The 19,443-nt window shown below is 43.0% G+C and overlaps 2 protein-coding genes across 3 annotated transcripts; both read right to left on the bottom strand.

The window, feature by feature from the left end:
• Positions 1-864: 864 nt before the first annotated feature.
• On the bottom strand, positions 865-6,665 carry LOC104772266 (uncharacterized). Its single transcript, XM_087478651.1, has 3 exons — positions 4,395-6,665; positions 4,119-4,321; positions 865-4,027 (listed from the first exon to the last, which is right to left on the bottom strand). Exons 1-3 carry the CDS (start codon positions 6,663-6,665, stop codon positions 865-867), a joined length of 5,637 nt encoding a protein of 1,878 aa, XP_087334777.1.
• A 2,307-nt stretch (positions 6,666-8,972) lies between these two features.
• Positions 8,973-11,556, bottom strand: LOC104729204 (SH3 domain-containing protein 2). 2 transcript variants are annotated; one of them, XM_010448121.3, is made up of 10 exons: positions 11,301-11,556; positions 10,843-10,968; positions 10,676-10,745; positions 10,428-10,579; positions 10,239-10,340; positions 9,966-10,166; positions 9,818-9,880; positions 9,586-9,744; positions 9,418-9,492; positions 8,973-9,329 (listed from the first exon to the last, which is right to left on the bottom strand). In XM_010448121.3, the coding sequence occupies exons 1-10, from the start codon at positions 11,358-11,360 to the stop codon at positions 9,213-9,215; spliced, it is 1,125 nt and encodes a 374-aa protein (XP_010446423.2). In that variant the 5' UTR covers positions 11,361-11,556; the 3' UTR covers positions 8,973-9,212. The 2 variants fall into 2 exon arrangements, with proteins under 2 accessions (XP_010446423.2, XP_087334895.1); XM_087478769.1 differs by lacking the exons at positions 10,676-10,745; positions 10,843-10,968; positions 11,301-11,556 and having other exon boundaries at positions 10,239-10,347; positions 10,428-10,568.
• Between the last annotated feature and the right edge of the window lie 7,887 nt (positions 11,557-19,443).

The following is a 19,443-nucleotide window of genomic DNA, read 5'->3' as shown; positions in this document are numbered from 1 at the left end:
CTGTTTGCCGCGCGAACGGCGTGCCTAGAACTGCTGGAAGGTATGGGGGTGCCCGTCCTCTTGGAGGCCGATTGTCAGCCTCTCGAAGATACTGCGTACCCGTTCAACGTGGATATCTGGGCCTACCGAGCTTCCGTAGAAAGGTTAAGGCGGTATGCCACCTTCCTGGAGTCGGCCGGCCCGATTTTCCGCGAGAGGCACTTGGTTGAAGGCCCGTGTGCTTTCTTAGAAGACTTGGCGTCAAAAGGTGTCGAAGTCCCAAGGGGGAGATTGGAAGCCCTGAGGGGAAGGCGTCAGTTCTGGCGCGCCGAACTGGACAAGGTAGCGGTGGAGGAACCATTGGCAGATGATCTATCGGGTCCGCGGCCTCCACTTCGTCTGCAGGATCAACCTAGACGCTGAATGTGGGAGCTCGATCCTTCCGAACTCTGAGTTCGGGCGGTCTTTTTCTTTTCTCATCTAGGATCCCGAGTCGTCGAAGGGACCTTTTCCCTTTGCGTCTCTTTTCTTCTTCTTTTTTTATATTAGTCGAAACATGCAAAGCATGTAATGGGAATTTGACTTAGTTATTGAAGCTTTTAACTTGTTTGGAATTATCCAAACCGTGTAAAAGAAATTTAAATGCAAGTAACCTTTGGATATTTTGTTTTGCACGCCGGCTTGTCGCCGAGTTGAGTAAGAGGAAGTTTTTAAACCGGAAAAAACTTTATTAATATATTAGCTGCATTCGCTTGGTCTTTAAAAGATAAGGAATTGCCTACGTACCCCGAATTGGGGATCAAGCCAACCGTAGTTCATATTACAAAGGAAAGATAAATAGAGTTCAGATTCCCGAAAACTCCTAAGTAGAGTCGTGACAACGACTTAGCTGTAGTAGCGTTTCAAGTGGGCCGCGTTCCACGAGTTTTTGATACATTCCCCAGCCATGGTTATGAGTTCGTAAACTCCCGGGCGAACTGCTCTAGATACGAGATATGGACCTTCCCATCGAGCGCCGAGTTTGCCGGCGTTTACTTCCTTGGTGTTCTCGAAGACTTCCCGCAGAACCAGATCACCTTCGTTGAAGCGCCGCTGACGAACAGTCTTATTGTAATATCGAGACGCCGTGTCTTGGTAGTGTTGCATCCGAACTAGAGCTTTGTCGCGTAACTCTTCGGCGAGATCGTTGTGGTCGACCAGCATCTCATCGTTAAGTTTAGGATTATCGATCATCATAGTGCGACGAAGTGTCGGGACCCCTGCTTCAGCTGGGACGAGTGCTTCAAGACCATATGCGAGGGAGAAAGGGGATTGTCCCGTGCTCCGCCGCGGGGTTGTGCGGTATGACCACAGCACACCATCTAGGTGATCTGCCCATGCTCCTTTCCTTCGACCGAGTCGTTTCTTGAGCCCATCAACGATCGATTTATTCGTGGCTTCAGCTTGACCGTTGCCTTGCGGGTATCGAGGAGTCGAAGCGCTGAGACGGATTTGCCATTTTGTCAAGAAGCGTCTGGTGATCATCGAAGTGAATTGGGTACCGTTGTCGGTGACGATCTCATATGGGAGTCCGTGGCGACATATGATGTTTTTCCATATGAAATTGGTCTCGTCTAAGGATTGGATCCTTGTGAAAGATTCTGCTTCCACCCACTTGGTGAAGTAATCGGTCAGAACCAGAACATATTTCTTGGATTTGGATGCCGGCAAAGGTCCTATGGCATCCATGGCCCAGCGCATAAAGGGATACGGAGCAGTGACGGTGTTTAATAGTTCGGGCGGGACGTGCCGCATGGGTCCATGGCGCTGACAAGCTTCGCATTTGGCTGCAAAAGTCTCGCAATCGGCCATCATGGTGGGCCAATAGTGTCCGTCCTTTTTGATTTTGAGAGCAAGTGCGCGTCCGCCGGAATGGTTGCCACCTTCGCCTTCATGCACTTCCATCATATTGCGTTCGGCCTCGTCCCGAGTAACACAGGTAAGGAACACTCCCGAAGCACTCCGGTGAAATAGCTCCCCGTCCAACTGGATGTACCTGGCACTCCGAGCCTTTAGTCGTCGAGCTGCCCATCGATCTGCCGGGACGGTGCCATCGGAGATGTAAAGCTTGATCTCAGTTTGCCAATCTTTGGGGGGTTCGACGACGTCTGCCATATCTTCTATTGGCTCGTCGACTTCCATCGGGATTGGGTCGTCATTGATGAGGGCGATCTGGCTATCCGGGTCAACGCTGGGAGCCTCGATGCATTCGATGGGAATGGTACGCCGTAACTCGGGGTCGGAGCGGTTTGCCAGAGCTGCGAGTGCGTCGGCTGATGCGTTCTCGTTCCGTGGGACCTTCGTCAGGGAGAACGACGTAAACTCGCCGGATAATGCACGGACCAACTGTCGATATGCTCCCATTCGCTTGTTTTTAGCGTCGAATTCTCCGCTGTACTGGCTGACTACGAGTTGGGAGTCACAGAAGACCTGCAGGTGTTTAACTCCAAGTCCCTGGGCTAGCCGGAGTCCTGCGAGAACGGCCTCGTACTCAGTTTCGTTGTTCGACGCTTTGAAATTGAGCTTTAACGCTTGCTCGAGAATTTCTCCGGTGGGAGATCGAAGTATGATCCCGACCCCGGATCCTTGATTTGTTGACGATCCATCGACGAACATTGTCCATTGCTCCACCGTGGAAGTGGGATCGTCAAGCTCGGGAGACAATTCGGTGATGAAGTCAGCCAGAACTTGTGACTTCAGGCTTGGGCGAGAATGGTATTCGATGTCGTACTCGCTAAGTTCGACTGCCCATTTTGCCATGCGTCCGGATTGGAGGGGGCTATGAAGGATGGTTCGGAGTGGTTGATCGGTAAACACGACGATAGAGTGCGACTGAAAATAGGGTCGTAGTTTCCGTGCTGCGACGACCTCTGCAAGGGCCAATTTTTCTAGCGTGGGGTATCGCGACTCCGCGTCGTTTAGTGCTTTGCTTTTGTAGAAAATGGGTTTCTGCTCCCCGCGATCGTCTCGGACTAGCACCCCGCTAACGGCCGAGCTGGACACCGAGACATAGAGATACAATGTTTCGCCGTCCTCCGGTTTGACTAATACTGGGTGACAGGTCAAATATTCCTTCAACTGACGAAAGGCGATCTCGCATTCCTCGTCCCAATGGAAATCCTTATTCCCGCGAAGAAGTTGGTAAAAGGGGAGGCACTTATCCGTTGAGCGCGCGATGAAACGGTTCAGAGCAGCGATCCGGCCAGTCAAGCGTTGTACTTCTCGCTTGTTGGTCGGCGACGGGAGCCCTAGTATGGCTTCGATCTGCTTGGGATTTGCCTCTATTCCCCGTTCAGTGACGATGTACCCCAAGAATTCTCCGGAAGTAACTCCAAATGTGCACTTCGTCGGGTTTAGTTTCATCTGGAATTGATCCAAGATGTCGAAACACTCTGCCAGATGTTGGACGTGCTGTTCTGCGATCAGAGACTTGACCAGCATGTCGTCTATATAGACTTCCATGGTTTTGCCGAGGAGATCCGCGAACATCATGTTTACCAAGCGCTGGTAGGTTGCTCCGGCGTTTTTCAATCCGAACGGCATCACTTTGTAACAGTAGGTCCCCCTATCTGTGATGAATGCCGTTTTCTCGCGGTCAGCTGAGCTCATGGCGATCTGGTTGTAGCCTGAGAAAGCATCCATAAACGAAAGCAGCTGGTTTCCAGCCGTGGCTTCGACGAGACGATCTATGTGCGGCAGAGGAAAGCTGTCCTTAGGGCAAGCTTTATTGAGATCGGTGAAATCCACGCAAACTCTCCACTTGCCGTTTTTCTTTTTGACTACGACCGGGTTAGCCAACCAATCAGGATACTGGACTTCCATGATTTGATCCGCCTTGAGTATTCGTTCCACTTCGTTCTGGACCGCCTTGGCTCGATCCGGGCCTAGGCGCCTGCGCTTCTGTCTGATCGGCTTGAACGTCGCCTGCGCTTCTGTCTGATCGGCTTGAACGTGGGGTCGATATTTAGCTTGTGGCACATGACTTCGGGGCTTATCCCGACCATGTCCTCTGTTGACCAAGCGAATGTGGAAGCCCGAGATTGCAGGAAAGCGATCAGCTTGGCCTTTATGCTTTCGTCGAGTTCGGCCCCGATGCCGACAGTTCGCGATGGGTCGGAGGGGTCAATATTCGCCTGTAGGATCTTGCACTCCGGACACTTGAGGCGATCCCGCTCCGGCTTTCGGGGACCAGTGAGATGGTCCCCGCTCTGTAATTGCTATGCGGTCTCCGTCTTCCTCTGCTTCTTTTCGATAACAGAGCAGACTCTGGCCACCCTTTGGTCGCCGCAAAGTGTGCAAATTCCTGTAGGAGTTGGGAATTTGAGGCAGAGGTGATAGGTCGACGGTACGGCCTGCATCGCATATATCCAAGGTACCCCCGGAATAGCGTTGTAGATTGGTGGTGCATCAACGACTGCGAACTTAGTTTTCCGGGTCACTCCGCCAGCTCGTACTTGTAGCTTCACGTCGCCCATCGACATTTTGGCGACCCCGTCGTAGCCCGTCAGCGTTCGAGTTTCGGGTTTCAGTTGGTCTGGTGTGACGCCCATTTTTTCCAATGTTTGCCAACAGAGTACATTGACTGTGCTCCCAGTGTCGATCAAAACTCGTTCGACGTCGAAGTCGCCCATCGAGACTTCGATAACCAAGGGGTCTGAATGGGGGTGTTGGATTCCTTTAGCATCTTCTGAGGTGAATGATATCGGGTCCGCACATAGCGGAGGCTCGCCCGGAGCGGTTTGGAGGACGCAAACTTGCCGTGCTCTCTTTTTGAGTGCGCGAACAGAATCCGTGCAGTCCTCCGGTGGACCAAGTATCATGGTTATTCGTCCACGGGGAGGAGAATTAGCCCGCTCCGGGTTTTGTCCCCTCTGTCGTTTGGGTGGGCCAGGCAGTTCGTCTGCTTGGGGTGCCTCCTCCTGGTGATTCACGGGTGCTAGCTGCTGGGCTGCGTTGGGTGGTCCATCGTAACCCCGTCCGCCGCCTGCGCCACGGCCTCGGTTAGATCGTCCCCCGCGCCATCCACCTCGGCGACCTCTGCCTCCACGGGTGCTTTTTGGCTGATAAGTAGCTTCGACTTCGCCAGAAAGATACTTTGCGTACAGATAGTTCTTCAGTTGGACGCACTCTTGTGTGGAGTGACCAGGGTACATGTGAAAATTGCAGTAGAGTTCCTTCGGGTCAGATGGCTGCTTGTCCTGACCGTCCACCTCAGAGACTGCGTGGATGACGCCCTTTTTTCGATCCTGAGGTTCGTGGTGCTTGCGGGGTTCGTGGTGTTCGACCCGGTTTTTAGTCTTAGCGGGATGCGACGGCTGTTCGTCATTAGTTTTTGCGGCTATTCGGGCTTCTTCCTCCTCGTCGAGTGCGAACCTGGAGGCCCGATGTAACGCATCATCGAGATCCTTGGGTTCCCGGATGTTAAGGTCTTTTCGTAACGGCGATCCGGGGATTAAGCCTTTTCGGAAGGCCGCCATTGCTGCGTCTTCCGGGACGTTGACCTTTGTCAGCTTTTCTTTGAACCTGTTCAAGTAGATGGCGATAGGTTCCCCTCGTTCCTGGGCCATCTCCCAGAGGTCTGAACTTGTCACGCCTCGTTCGATGAGGATTCGGTAGTTCTTGAGGAAAACCTTGGACAGGTCGTCAAAGTTGTCAATCGAGTTCGGCTCGAGCCTCGTGAACCACACCAAGGCAGGGCCGGAAAGGCTATCCACGAACAGTTGACAGCAACCGGCGTCCCTTTGTTCTTCGGTGAATCGAGCTTTTGACATGGTCGCCATGAAGGATGTCATGAACTGGACCGGATCTTTGTCTCCCTGATAGACCGGCAGCTTCAGTTTGACGTGTGGTATGGCGGCTCGTGCTATCCGTTGAGTGAAGGGCAACTGCCGAGTTACCTCAACGATCCTGTCGATTTCCGGAGCGGTGCTGATAGCTCGATGGAGGAGAATGTTCATGCCACTAATCTGTGACCTAATTTTTTCGAGTTCGTAGCAAGGTCCGGAGTTTGCGTGGCGGGTGACTGGGACGGTCATGCTTTCGTGTATCCGTGAGTTCGGATTCGTTGGTCGGATACTGGACGTGGTCCGAGGGGGAGGATTCCTCCGCTCCGGTTGTGCTTCCGAAAAATCGAGACGACGAGTGAGACCATCTACGTTGAGCGATTGTCCAGCAGAGATCTGTGATGGGGTTGTTTGGGTCACAACGGCATCAACTCTGCGGTTGGTTTCGGAGATCATCTGGTAGATCTCTTTTGTCATGGTGCCGAACAGGATTCTGAAGTCCTCCATGGAAACGAGCTGCGGATTCTGGGCCGCTGGTGTGGTATGAACGGGGAGGTTCCCGTTCTGAGTGCTGTTCTGCTGCTCCGTTACGCGAGCATCCGCCTCCTCGTGGGTTTGTTCAGTAGAAGGCTCTGCGTCGAGGTGGACTGGCTCCTCGAGAGTTCGTCCTGCACCCTGGCTGGTTTCCCCATCAGATCTGACCCCGACTGGGAGTTCGGTGGAGGTTCCGACTGGATTTGCCGTCACGGCAATGACAGGCCTAGTTGACCCACCCAGTGTCGCGGTGTCATCCTGAGAAGGCGTGATGCCCGTGAGATCGGGCGTGCGGTTTTCTTCTGGAACTTCGTTCACGACGGAAGACATTATTGCAAGGCTTCTTTCAGGAGAGTTTCCTAGAGACGATTTGCGTCCCCACAGACGGCGCCAATTGTAGAAACTAGGTTTCCACAATGAATTTGTTTATGGAGGGGAACAAATTCAATAGAGCTATCTCTCTAGAAAATAGATCTAAGCCTTGAAATTAGGAGTAAAGAAGAAGAGCTCGAAAGAACTAGGGTTTGTTGTAAAGAGCAAAAAGAGAACTCGGTTATTGTATTAGATTCTGAATGATTTACAATGGAGAAGTCTCCCTTATTTATACATGTTCAGAGATCTCATAATATATTAACTTTCCTTAACAGACGAAGTGAAATATGGAAAACTGCCCTATTGCTTGAGTCGGCTGCCGCACCGAAGTGGATGTCGGTTCCTTCTTCTCCAAAACTATTCTTTATCCGAACTGATTCCCGAAAACCTAATCGATTCCTTAACCGGATTCCCGGTTAGATAATCAATTAACATTTCTGGTTTAGCTCGGTATGATGGGGGTGCTAAATCCCGCACCAACAAGAAGAAAACGATTTCTTAGTAATTTCGTCGTGAGTTCTGTTCCATTTCTTGGTAATTTTGTTTATTAAAATCGATTTTCTTCTTTTGGTGTATATATATATATATATATATATGAAAATATTTTTGTCCTCTTTCAATTAAACCGTTAGTTGAATACTTTTAGTTTAAAGGTCGGTATAGCCACTAAATTTTTTTAATCATATAAAATATATTTCATTTGATAGTCAAATGCAATAGGTTTTCTTACAAAACAAACCATCTTCTGACTGTATCCAAACCCAAACACTCTGGTAGTAATACTAGTAAATCATTAGTCAATCTAAGTGATAAGTAACTTGACAATTATTATACAACTTAATAATTAGTATACTTTTTAATTAGTAATTGTAATATCTTGAAGAAACTTCATCAGACGTCTATTCTTCTTCTATTTGATGAAGCGGTGTTTCTCAATGAAAGCACTAAAAAATTTATATAGCGTATAACAGTCAGTCGGCGGTCTTCTTTCACTTCCTGTGTATTGGGCTTCCGCCCACGGCAGAGGACATAAAATACTTTCCAAATACTACCGCAGCGGTGATAGGCACACACCACAACCCTAAAAAAATTATTTAATAATTATAAAAAATTAAAAAATTCTAAAAATAAAAGAATTACAGTTAATATTTTGAAAAGTATATAAAACCAAAAGAAAAGTTATCTATTAAATTACTAATTTTAATAGGAAAATATGAGTAATTAATAAGGAAAATATTTGTAATTTAATTGCACTTATTATTTATTATAATCATATAGTAAAAAGAAATTTATACAGAAAAGTGATTAAAGTATAAAAAGGTTTAATGTGTTAAAATTATTGTTTAACATAATATAAGAAAATAAGAAATTAATGTAATTTTCTTAAGTTTTTCAATCGGTAAATGATTTGATAGCTTATTTAATATTATGTTATTATATAAACTTTGGTTTTCAAAGTTAGTAACTTATGTGATCGCGACACGTATCAATTTAAAAAAATTAAAGATTTTGTCATGTGTTATATAAAAACTATATTTTAACATATTTGTAAATTATAAGAAGTTAAAAATTTAAACAATTTAATAAATATAAAAAGATAGTTCATATATATATATATATATATGAGAAATAATAATAATTCTAATTTTAAATAACTAATTCTATAAAAAGTAATTAAGAAAATTATACAATTAATTACTATAATATCATAATTAAATAAATTATACTGTCAATTATTAATCCTAAAAGAAAAAGGATTGTAGATAATCCCCTTTACATAAACAAATAATTTTCTCATGATGACGTCTTTGAATTTTTGATTAATTTATGATTTAGTATAGTTTTATTTAAAATTAGTTGGACAAGTAGTATAACTATTACGTATGAGATTACAAAATATGAAACAAATATATTTAAGATATTGTTACTTTTTCAAATATAAGATAAAATTAGTTTTCAGTTTTTTTTTGAGAATTATGTTTTATTAAGTTTTAGTTTTTTTAAAATATTAAGTAAGATATAAATTTGATATAATGCATACTTTTTTAAATATAAATTATAAATGTTAGTCATTAGGATTGAATGTATAGAATTAAAATCTAATTTTATTATCATGTAATATACAAATAAATTGTATTGTAAGATGGAATGTGTGAACTCTAAATCCGGTTTTTTTAAAAAATCAAATAAAATAAAATTATATTTTGAATACAACTTAAAATTTCACATATTTTTTTATATATGCGTTAATACACGGACCTAATCTAGTATAAAATAATTTTATCTATTATTGTATTATTTATTATACATTCCTTTAATCTCGTACGAATATCTGAGCTGAGGTTTCTTTTGATTCAATGATCAGATTTTCCAAGAGAGGAAGAAAAATAAAAATCTACCTAGGTAAACGAACAATGGCAAAAAAGATAAAAACACCAAGTTTCTATTAAGCAGATAATTGAAACTAGTGTTCCAACAATCACCGATGCCCACCAAAAGAAGCCATTACAAGACCTCGATGACCTTAGTTGCAAGGACACGATCCCTTCTTTCGATGTAGTCGTAAGGAAACCAACCCGCTTTGCCTTTACATTCTCCTTCTGCCCACCCGCTACTCGCTACCTGTATCAGCATATAAAGACTTGCGAATGAGAGTCCTCTAACATCAAAGAGATTAATCTTATATGCTTTGATTTTGAACGTTCCTAACCTCTCTGATAACAACGTAGTCTCCAACTGATATGCTGAGCTCAAAATCTGAATCAGCTTGATAAGGAAACATGACCTGTGCCGGTAAAGGATAGATATGCAAACCAAACCAAGAAATTAATGAAGCTCTTGCGAATCTGATATGATGACATTTTTCAAATACACTAACCTCTCCTAAGAAGTATCCCATGGCGTCTGATGTCCCATTATGCATTTGAGAAGTATCGACTTCATTATTGGCTTCTTGATATGAAGGTGGAGGCGAAGATGTGATGTTCACTACTTGTGGCGTTTGAGGTGCTTCGATTCTTTGTTGCTCAAATCTCATCTACACAATGAATTTATTATCACTTGAAGATTAACACTGTAGAAAGATGTGACCAATGGAGATATATACATACCTCTCCTTCGAGCCGTTCAATTATCTCAAGGATCCTTTGATGGTAACTACGCTCTGCTTCAACCTTTTCATAGAAACATTGATTGTTAAATGATTTTGAAGCCAAAACAACTTCCAAGTCTTACCAAAACAGTTGTCCACGTAAGTACCAAAGTTAATAGCCGCTGAAGAGTTTGGTTTTGCTGTTGATCTTCCACTCCAGCCATGGCAGAAGCTGCTTCCTTCCCCAATACTGTCATATTTGAATTAAGGTCTTGTAGTTTGGCTTCAGCAGATTCCAGCTTCATTACTAGTTCGGGATTACCAGGATTCTCTCTAACTTTAGCTTGCCGTCTCGATACTTCGATAGTCTACGTAGGTTCAAGTAAAAATATGTAAGGAAAGAAACACAAATTGGTGTCAGAAGTAGAGCAGCTGAGTACCTGAGCTTCAGTTTCTTGTCGCATCCGATCATACCGTTGTGCTAGATGTCGAGCATCTTCCAATGGAGCTCCCAATACCATTGCCCTTAGTGGCTCAGCGACCTAATAACTTCATCATGTAAAAACTTAGCTATGTTGCTCATACATAAAAACAGCATAGATATTGCCAAAATTAAAGGGTTATGAAACCTGTGTGCCAAGAGTCTTCAAGAGATTTGCGCGTTCTTTCTCCATAAGAGCTCGAGCATTTGCGAAGCTGAGTGAAGCTCTTGTTAGTGTATTACCACTAGTACATGTATTATCCGAACCATATTTCCTACTATCCTCACACAACTTAGTACCTAACCGCCCAACAAAACAAATCAGAAAGGACGATTATATGAATCTTGAAACACAAACTAGAGACCACAGAGACATAGGAAAGAAAAGAAAAAAACCTATTTCGACTTGTTTGGATCCTGTAACGATATATCCTTGTACACCACGAACAATATCTCGTTGAAAATGCTGAGAAGAAGAAGAAGTAAATGTTGAGGGTTTCTTTCTTACAATGAAAAAGAAGAGTAACTGAGAAAGAGAATGGGATAGTTGAAGGTGGAAAAACCTTAGCAGAGCGTGTTGAGATGTAAAGCTTCTCAAGATTCTGATGCCGATGTAACTCTTCCTCGTCGGTTATTAGAGTGTCTGAACCTCCATAACCACCACCTCCACCAAATTGTCTCAGAACAGCCTCCACCACGATTTACAATAAGACAGAGAAACATCAACATACTTTGTAAGCTAAAACTAAGAACCCATGGCATCAATTTCCAGAGATCAAAACAAATAGGACCAAAGATAAAAGTTGTCCCAGTTGAAACCAACTTATCAAATCAATTTCAGAGGCCAAAGATTGTAACTTTATAACTTAACACTAATCGAATTGAAGTAAGAGCATCATATCATATATACCCAGATCAAGAACAGGATCAACTTCGACTAAAATCGCCCATCAATTACACAATTAATAATCTTGAGAGATATGTATGTAATGATTTAGGGTTTTTTTAAGAAGAACCAAACCTGTTGCTGTCTGGCCACTTGTTCTCTGAGCTTAGAAGCTTGCTTTCTGATTGTGTCCATTCGTAAACAAATGTCTCTCTTCGTCTTCTAATCTCTCTGATTCGCTTCAGGTAAGAGAGAGAGAGAGAGAACAAAAGTGTTTGAAAATCAAAATCTACCGTTTGGGTACTTTTGTCAGGTCAGGTAGACTTTGAATTTACTTTTCCTTTTTTTTTTTTTTAAATAATTATTATAAAGAATCGTCAAACAAGTCTCTATCTCTTCATCAGAACCAAACCTAACTTATTAGTTTATTTGATTACCGACGAATGTCTTTATTCCTCTAACTAGTTTTTTAGTATATGTAGTTTAAATATGACGCAGACGTAAACACTATTGTATTTAAACTGTAATTTGCCAAGTCCTAATAATAAGTATATACTTTTAATGTCGAATCAGGATCAACTAGGACAGAAATAAAGAGTATCACATCTACTTTGAAAGAAGAGATGTTTTTTTTTTTTTTTTTATCTTCCGAAATTACTCTTCTGCGAAATCACATTAATTGAAACATAAACTGAGAAATCCTTTCCGAAAGCATTTGAGTTATGGAATTGAATGTTAACTGGATCCAAAACCATTCACAGAAATATCTTCGATTATGAAATAGAACGTGAACACCTTACGAATGAAGAACATAATTCTTACATAATAATTGATAAAAATAAAAATAAGTCTTACATGACATGCAGAATGTTTTTTTTTATTACTATTACATGGCATAAATCTTATATCCGTTTGTTGATTACTGAAATTGATTATTTGGATCCATGGTAATTTTGATTGAATGATAGTGGTTTGAAAAAAGTACTATCAATGCCTGCTCCACTTACCAATGATAATTTTAGTTACGAAACAAACGTTAGTAACAACACATCACATCTACATATGAAATTAAGATACTATTAAGTATACTGATAATATTTTGACATGTATGAAAAGATTTTTTTATTATAATTAAATAAAATAAAAGTATTACAATTAATATTTTTAAAAAGTATATAAAACCAAAAGTAATCTATTATATCACTAATTCTAATAGAAAAGGTATCTATTAAATTACTAATTTCAATAGAAAAATATAAGCAATTAATAAGGAAAATATTTGCAATTTAATTACACTTATTATTTATTATAATCATATAATAAAAAGAAATTTATACAGAAAAGTGATTAAAGTAATGTGTTAAAATTAGTGATGCTGAAAAAGTGTTAAAATTAGTGATTAACATAATATAAGAAAAATAAGATAATCAAAATAAGAAATTAATGTAATTTTCTTCAATTTTTCAATCGGTGAATGATTTGATAGCGTATTCAATATTATGTTATTATATAACCTTATTTTTCAAAGTTAGTAACTCATGTGATCGCGACACGTGTCAATTTTAACAATTAAATATTTTATCATGTGTTATTCAATTTTAACAATCACTTCTTGGAAGATCACTCATCTAAACTACTCCAGCTCAAGCACGCTTAACTCTGAAGTTCTCTCAAAACTTTTGACTGAAAAGATAAATGCACTTTGGTGACATAGATTAAAAGAAAGCAGGATATGATCAGCTTCTAGTGGAGATCTTCATTGATAAAGTCACAAAACATCAAAGAAAAGTAAGCGACGAAAGACCAGATAAAGGTTTGAAGGCAAAGGAATTCTGTAGTGGTACTTAGGAGGGGCAATTGTTGGTGTTGGGTTTCGACGATCATAAGGCCCACCAAATAAGCCCATTAGGGCGTACGCGCAGGCCAGGAAAAGAGGCCCAGTAAGGGCCCATGGAGGAAAACCCGAGCAGGAGGATGAAGTCAACATGAAGAAGAAATCAGGATTGGGGAGCCGAGATTGCAGCGAGACGTTCAGGAAGGGTTTCGAGGAATTTTAGTTTAAATAGCAGATGAATGTGAAGGACACAACACATGTAATCAAGCTCAGAGCGAATCAATAGAAAAAGTGAATACAAAAGTCCAGTTCGTTGTTTTTCATAGTTCTAAGTCGATTTGTACCGAAAGTCTGCCCAGATCTCATTTTACAAACTTATTCTTCTAATTGTTGTTTCTAGCCCCAACAATTTGGCGCCGTCTGTGGGGAGTTAGGTCTGTCTATTCTCAAAAATCGACTGCTTTGAACTCCAGCGAAATGGATCCATCCACCGCTAACACAATCATCTCAGAGACTGCTCCACCAGCGGCAGTTCACGGATCCACCTCCATCAGTGCACCTTCCCAGGGTGCACCCGCGTCAGCCCAGTCCGATAACGAGGTTACAGATCTAGTCAGAGCCGGGACAGGCTCATCACTTGACGACAGTCAAGCACCGAACCAAAGTATTTTGGGAGGTTCGGGTCTCACTCATCACAGACCCGCCCAAACTCAGAATCTCGGAAGTACAAACCCAGGGGTTACCGTCGGGGTTGTTCCCACGGCCCCCGCGATCTTGACAGGAAACAGGAATCAGTCCCGAGTATGGACTCGTTCAGAGAATAACGGAACGAACCGATCCGGACAGCACCATGCGCCGGTGGTCTCCTCCGGGACCCCCGTCAGCAACTATCTGTCCGAGATTCGCGGAATGCTCACCGTTCTGATCGATAAGACCCAAAGTCAAGATGCGACAAATCGGGCCCTCATGAACAGAATCGAGCGGCATGAACAAGAGCTCGCTTCTCGCGCAAATCTCGGACCCAATCGGGATTCCGCGTACTCTTCGGGAACAGCTTTAACCAATCCCACGGAAAGAGCGCTTCCCCGGACTCGTCTCGACTTTGAGGCGGTCCACGTTACCCCACCCGGGATCAGAACGTTACCCGTTTTCGCGCCGTCAGAGAGCAACGGAGCTCCGAGCTTGTCGGTCTTAAATGGTAACGCGAGCTCGCGACGTGACGAGCATCTCCCATCCGGGGACGTCGGGTCAGCAGGGCAGGTCCTCCGCACCTCGGGGGCTCTGGAGGGCTCCTCGGTGAGACTGGATCCAGTCCCGACAGGAGAACTCAGAAATGGGGCATCACGAGGAATAACGACCGAGGATCTCGGTCTTCCCGGACCTCCGAGTAGCGGCGCATTCAGCGCGCAGTTCCTAACCGAGTACATGAATAAGGCAAGCGCCGAGATGGCCCAAATCCGCTCTAAGGTGCACCTGGCAACAAGCGCAGCCCCAGACATCGATCGCATGATCGCCGAAACAAGGCGTACCCCGTTCACAGACCGAATCGCGAAGGTTCGCCTTCGTGACGTGGGCAAGCTCCGCCTTCCCGAATACGCGGGCATAACGGACCCGGGAGCGCACCTCCGAGCTTTCAGATTAGCCATAACAAAAGCTTATCTCACCGACGACGAGTGTGAAGCCGGCTACTGCCGTTACTTTGCCGAGAACCTGGTGGGACCGGTGTTGGAATGGTTCGCCTCTTTGGAATCTAACTCCATTGACAGCTTCGATCAGCTCGCCTCGGCATTTTTGAAGCAGTATTCAGTCTTTTTCCAAGCTAAGGTGACCGAATCAGACCTTTGGCTTCTCGTCCAAGAAAAAGACGAACCGCTCCGCGATTACATCAATCGCTTCAAGTCAACCAAAGCCAGGATAATCAACCTAAACGACGAGGTTGTCCTGGCAGCCCTTCGGCATGGCTTATGGTACACCTCGAAATTCCGCGAAGAGCTCACCGTTCGACAACCCCCGTCGCTCGACGACGCACTCCATAGGTCGATTAATTTCGCCCGAGCAGAAGAGGAGCGGGCCGCTCTGGCCGAGATCCATAAGTCATCAAAAGCACCGTAAATGGTTTTAGTAGTACACCTCAGCGAAGTCAGGCTGGGACGCTCAGCTCCTCGGAGTATTGTGGGCCACCCGAACTACGCCGCGTGGCAGCACGGGCGAGACCGCGTTCTCCTTAGCCTACGGAATTGAGGCCGTAATACCGGCAGAAGTTACCATAGGCAGTATTCGCCGAGCTGTTTCCCCCGAGAATGAGGAGGAAAATAGCGAAGCGCTGCACGATCACCTCGACGTCATCGACGAGAAGAGAGAACAAGCCTACGTGCGAGTTCAAAATTACCAGAATGCCATCGCTCGCTTCTATAACTCGAAGATCCGACCTCGGCGTTTCGCCGTCGGGGACCGAGTACTCCGTCGAATGTTCGATCACAGAAAAGAAAAGAACGCCGGCAAAATGGGAAGGACCTTTCCGTATCACCGAGGTCGTTCGCAATGGCGTATATCGTCTCGTAGACGAGAGCAACGGTAAAGCCGAGCTCCGGCCTTGGAACGTCATGAACCTCAAAAAATACTTCTAAGAGGTATCCATAATAATCGAACTACGACCTGGCTTGATCCCCTTACGGGGTACGTAGGCAGCTCAATATCCTGAGCGCAGCCATCTTCCCAACTCGATCCGCTCCGCAAAATCTTTCCAAATAAAACGCGAATTTTACCATGACCTGGTGCACCGTTACCAAATATACCAAATCTACAAACAATAACTCTTTCTAACGGCGCGACGAAATTGCCTACAAATAAACGTACCTTCGACACCAAACAGCACACGCGAATTTCGCACTGTCTTGCAACCGTTTCAAGCTTTTTCGAACACTTCATCAAAAACAAAAAAAAAAACAACAAGGTCAACACAGCTCTAGCTAACAGTCCGCACCCCACGACCTCACATGAAAGCAAATAAGATTTCACTACCCAATTTGGAAAACCTCAAAGGACTTCATCCCCAAATGTCCGCACCCCACGACCTCACGTGAAAGCAAATAAGATTTCACTACCCAATTTGGAAAACCTCAAAGGACTTCATCCCCAAATAGCAAATTTTTAGTGAATTCTACGGAGTTCACAAATTAAGTGCCCGGGGAACATTTCCCGCTGTCCGTAAGCCGGCCTAGGAGAGTTCCGTATACCCCAAGTACATATTAGAACTCACGCGTTTCGACCCGAAACAGTTAACAAAGACAATATGAAAAGAACAAGGGTTTAAATGCCTCCCCAGGCAGTTGATTCCAAAAAACGAAAAGAAATAAAGTCTTGGGTTAAAACCCCCCCGGGCAAGTCATAACAAAAGATTTAAAAGCCCTTTCGGGCAAATAACGCAAGTTCAAAACGATAAATAAAATAAAGACGCCATAACTCAAACGTCTTCTTCCCCGGTCCCAGCCTCCGGATCCTTCGCGGCACTCGCGTTGCTCCCATGCTCGTCCAGACCACGCGGGACCCCGGTTCCGGCGTCAACCTCCATGGGCGCGACCGAGTCTTCCGAGATCTGAGGAAGGTCCAATTTGCTCACCAAAAAGTCTATGGGGCTAATGAGTTTGAAAGATTGAAGAACCATTCTGTGGTCATAATTGACGTCGTTCTTTGTAATCCCACGAATCTCTCTCTCCTCTAATCTAAACCGTTCAAACCTTTCGGCTCCACCGTTGGATCTTAGGAGAGAGGGGTAATCATCACGAAGATCTCGGAAGCCGAGATTCATTGAGCCTTCCCCGAGGAAGATCGCGAAACCGAAACGACATGAAAGATTCTCTGGATATTCGCCTTTCAACCCTCCCAAAATAGGTTAAAAGGCTGGGGGGCAATTGTTGGTGTTGGGTTTCGACGATCATAAGGCCCACCAAATAAGCCCATTAGGGCGTACGCGCAGGCCAGGAAAAGAGGCCCAGTAAGGGCCCATGGAGGAAAACCCGAGCAGGAGGATGAAGTCAACCTGGAGAAGAAATCGGGATTGGGGAGCCGAGATTGCAGCGAGACGTTCAGGAAGGGTTTCGAGGAATTTTAGTTTAAATAGCAGATGAATGTGAAGGACACAACACATGTAATCAAGCTTAGAGCGAATCAATAGAAAAAGTGAATACAAAAGTCCAGTTCGTTGTTTTTCATAGTTCTAAGTCGATTTGTACCGAAAGTCTGCCCAGATCTCATTTTACAAATTTATTCTTCTAATTGTTGTTTCTAGCCCCAACACCGAGGAATTGATGAAATCTAGTAGCTAAACCAATGAGTGTTTAAAAGAAAGACATGGTTGAAAAAGAGATTGTTCTCAGTGATAAAGAAAGACGATGAACGAGGATCTCTCTTTATATAATGCTGTTAAAAAGCTACTAGGTCATGAAGAAGTTGCTTTTCTAATCACAATTACTTACTACATAACATAATCAAAAATCAAAATGCAAATTTGATGGTATCAAGCTGGATATATACACTCTAATTATGCGGGTGTGGTGTGATGCGCAGATGAGAGAATGATGACTAAGATAGGGCCCGCACTAGGATAGTTATTTACTTATGTGATGTCTGTCTCTGTCTACGTAGACAGAGAAAGGTGTTGTTTTGCTTTTGTAAAAACTCGAATGCATGCAGAAACACACGCTTGAAATCGAAATATCTAATGCATGCAGCGCCTCTTGTTTTCAATTAATTTACCACTAACCATTACTATGCACCACATTACATGCACCACAATCATATTTTCTTATAAATAAAACGAGTTCATTAATAAAACCCGTCACAGAAGTATTAGTATAGAGCGATGATAAATTAATTGATTCTATATTATAAATTGACAATTACTAAATTAATTGAAGACTACTAGGTAGAGTATAAAAATATAAAAGTTTGCCTCACGTCAACGGGAGTCAGATATGAACCGAAGCATTTTAATCATTTTGCACATCATGATCAATTTTGTTAGTAACAACAAAAAGATAGTATGCATATGAGAATTGGTGACTCTTATTAAAAAAACCAAGTTGTTTTGCATCATTTTTTTCTAAACCACCAAGTTGTTTATGTAAATGTTATGTTACAAAAAAAAAATACCTATGTACGGTAGTCCATTTTAAAGGCGTGCAACACAAGAAAAAGAGTCCCAAAACCACTGTATTGTCCAAACAAACAAAAAACCTGTATTGCTTGTTTTCGTATTATTTTATTGTTTCATATGTAATCAATTGAACAAAATAAACTAAACAAATCTAATAGTATAACATCTGAAAATCATCTTTAATTGAAGCCAGTAGTTCTTCCTCATAGAACTTCGTTTTGTCATAATACATTTCCGACATAAATGCCATTTGAAATATTGTGATGATGAAGAAAGTACAAATAATTAATCCTGAAGTAATATCAAAATATAGACCATTGATTCCCCAAGCAGATCCCAAGATAGCTATCCATAAAATACAGCCAGCCCCAAGCCCATCCAAGCCGTAAATCAATTGAGCCAATAAAACTGTAGCGATGATGACACCTAACGTAAAGAAAAAAACATCCCATCTCTGCCATGTGTAACTGTTATAAAACATAGATACGTTCACAAATAATGACATGATGGCGAGCAAGATTGGTCGGCCTTTGAACGTAGTGTGTGGTGGATATGAGGGAGTAAAACAAGAAATCAACCTGTAAACGTAAACAAACATTGACCAGAATCCAAAGTATCTTAGTTGAACACAGCTGAAACTCATTTCATTTTTTAAACCAGTCATACTATCCGATCCTCTTGCGACGCCAAAGATCGATATGAGTATATGACTGCCCATTTAAGCAATAATGCTCGTGTGAATGAATCATTCACTCCTAAAATTTTAGTTATTTTCGCCATACTTTCATCGGAGGCATTCGACATCGTTTTCTCGTCCAACTTCCTTTTCATCTTTTTCTCCTTCATGTTTTGCTCGAGCTTCGAACCTATCAAGCAAAGCACAGTAATGTGCATTCGCTGACCAGGAGAGCTACAAGAGTTGGCAGCGAATACTTGTTGTTATGTTTTATTTTATGTTTGTTGTTACTTGTTTCCCTTGAAAAGCTTTGAAGATGGCAATGAAAGTTCGGTTAGCTACATTTACCCTTTTTTATTTATACAAGAGAAATAAATATATCCATCCATCATTTGGATCATGGAATAAATTTTAAATTTTATCTCTCGGATCTCTAAACATTGAATACAATATCTTAAATTTTTTTTATTCATAAAGTGTCATATATTACATCCTAAGAATTATTTAAAGCTCTTCTGATTATAAGCATCTCTGTGTGTGCCTTTAATTTAAATAGTCAAGTAGAACTTATCTTATAAATGCCCAAAAGGGAAACAAATATTTCATTTTTAGT

The sequence above is a fragment of the Camelina sativa genome, chromosome 12 (assembly GCF_030686135.1).
Source record: "Camelina sativa cultivar CO46 ecotype springtype chromosome 12, ASM3068613v1".
In the NCBI taxonomy this organism is placed as follows: domain Eukaryota; kingdom Viridiplantae; phylum Streptophyta; class Magnoliopsida; order Brassicales; family Brassicaceae; genus Camelina; species Camelina sativa.
This window is presented reverse-complemented; position numbering and strand designations above follow the sequence as displayed.

Excerpts from the sequence above, each read along its gene's own strand:
- LOC104772266 (XM_087478651.1), bottom strand. The coding sequence starts at position 6,665 with ATGTCTTCCGTCGTGAACGAAGTTCCAGAAGAAAACCGCACGCCCGAT. Across the intron at positions 4,322-4,394 it reads TCTACAACGCTATTCCGGGG|GAATTTGCACACTTTGCGGC; the intron begins GTACCTTGGATA and ends CAACTCCTACAG. Across the intron at positions 4,028-4,118 it reads CCTCCGACCCATCGCGAACT|AGGACATGGTCGGGATAAGC; the intron begins GTCGGCATCGGG and ends CTTGGTCAACAG.
- LOC104729204 (XM_010448121.3), bottom strand. The coding sequence starts at position 11,360 with ATGGACACAATCAGAAAGCAAGCTTCTAAGCTCAGAGAACAAGTGGCC. Across the intron at positions 9,745-9,817 it reads TTGAACGGCTCGAAGGAGAG|ATGAGATTTGAGCAACAAAG; the intron begins GTATGTATATAT and ends TTCATTGTGTAG. Across the intron at positions 9,493-9,585 it reads TGGGATACTTCTTAGGAGAG|GTCATGTTTCCTTATCAAGC; the intron begins GTTAGTGTATTT and ends TTACCGGCACAG.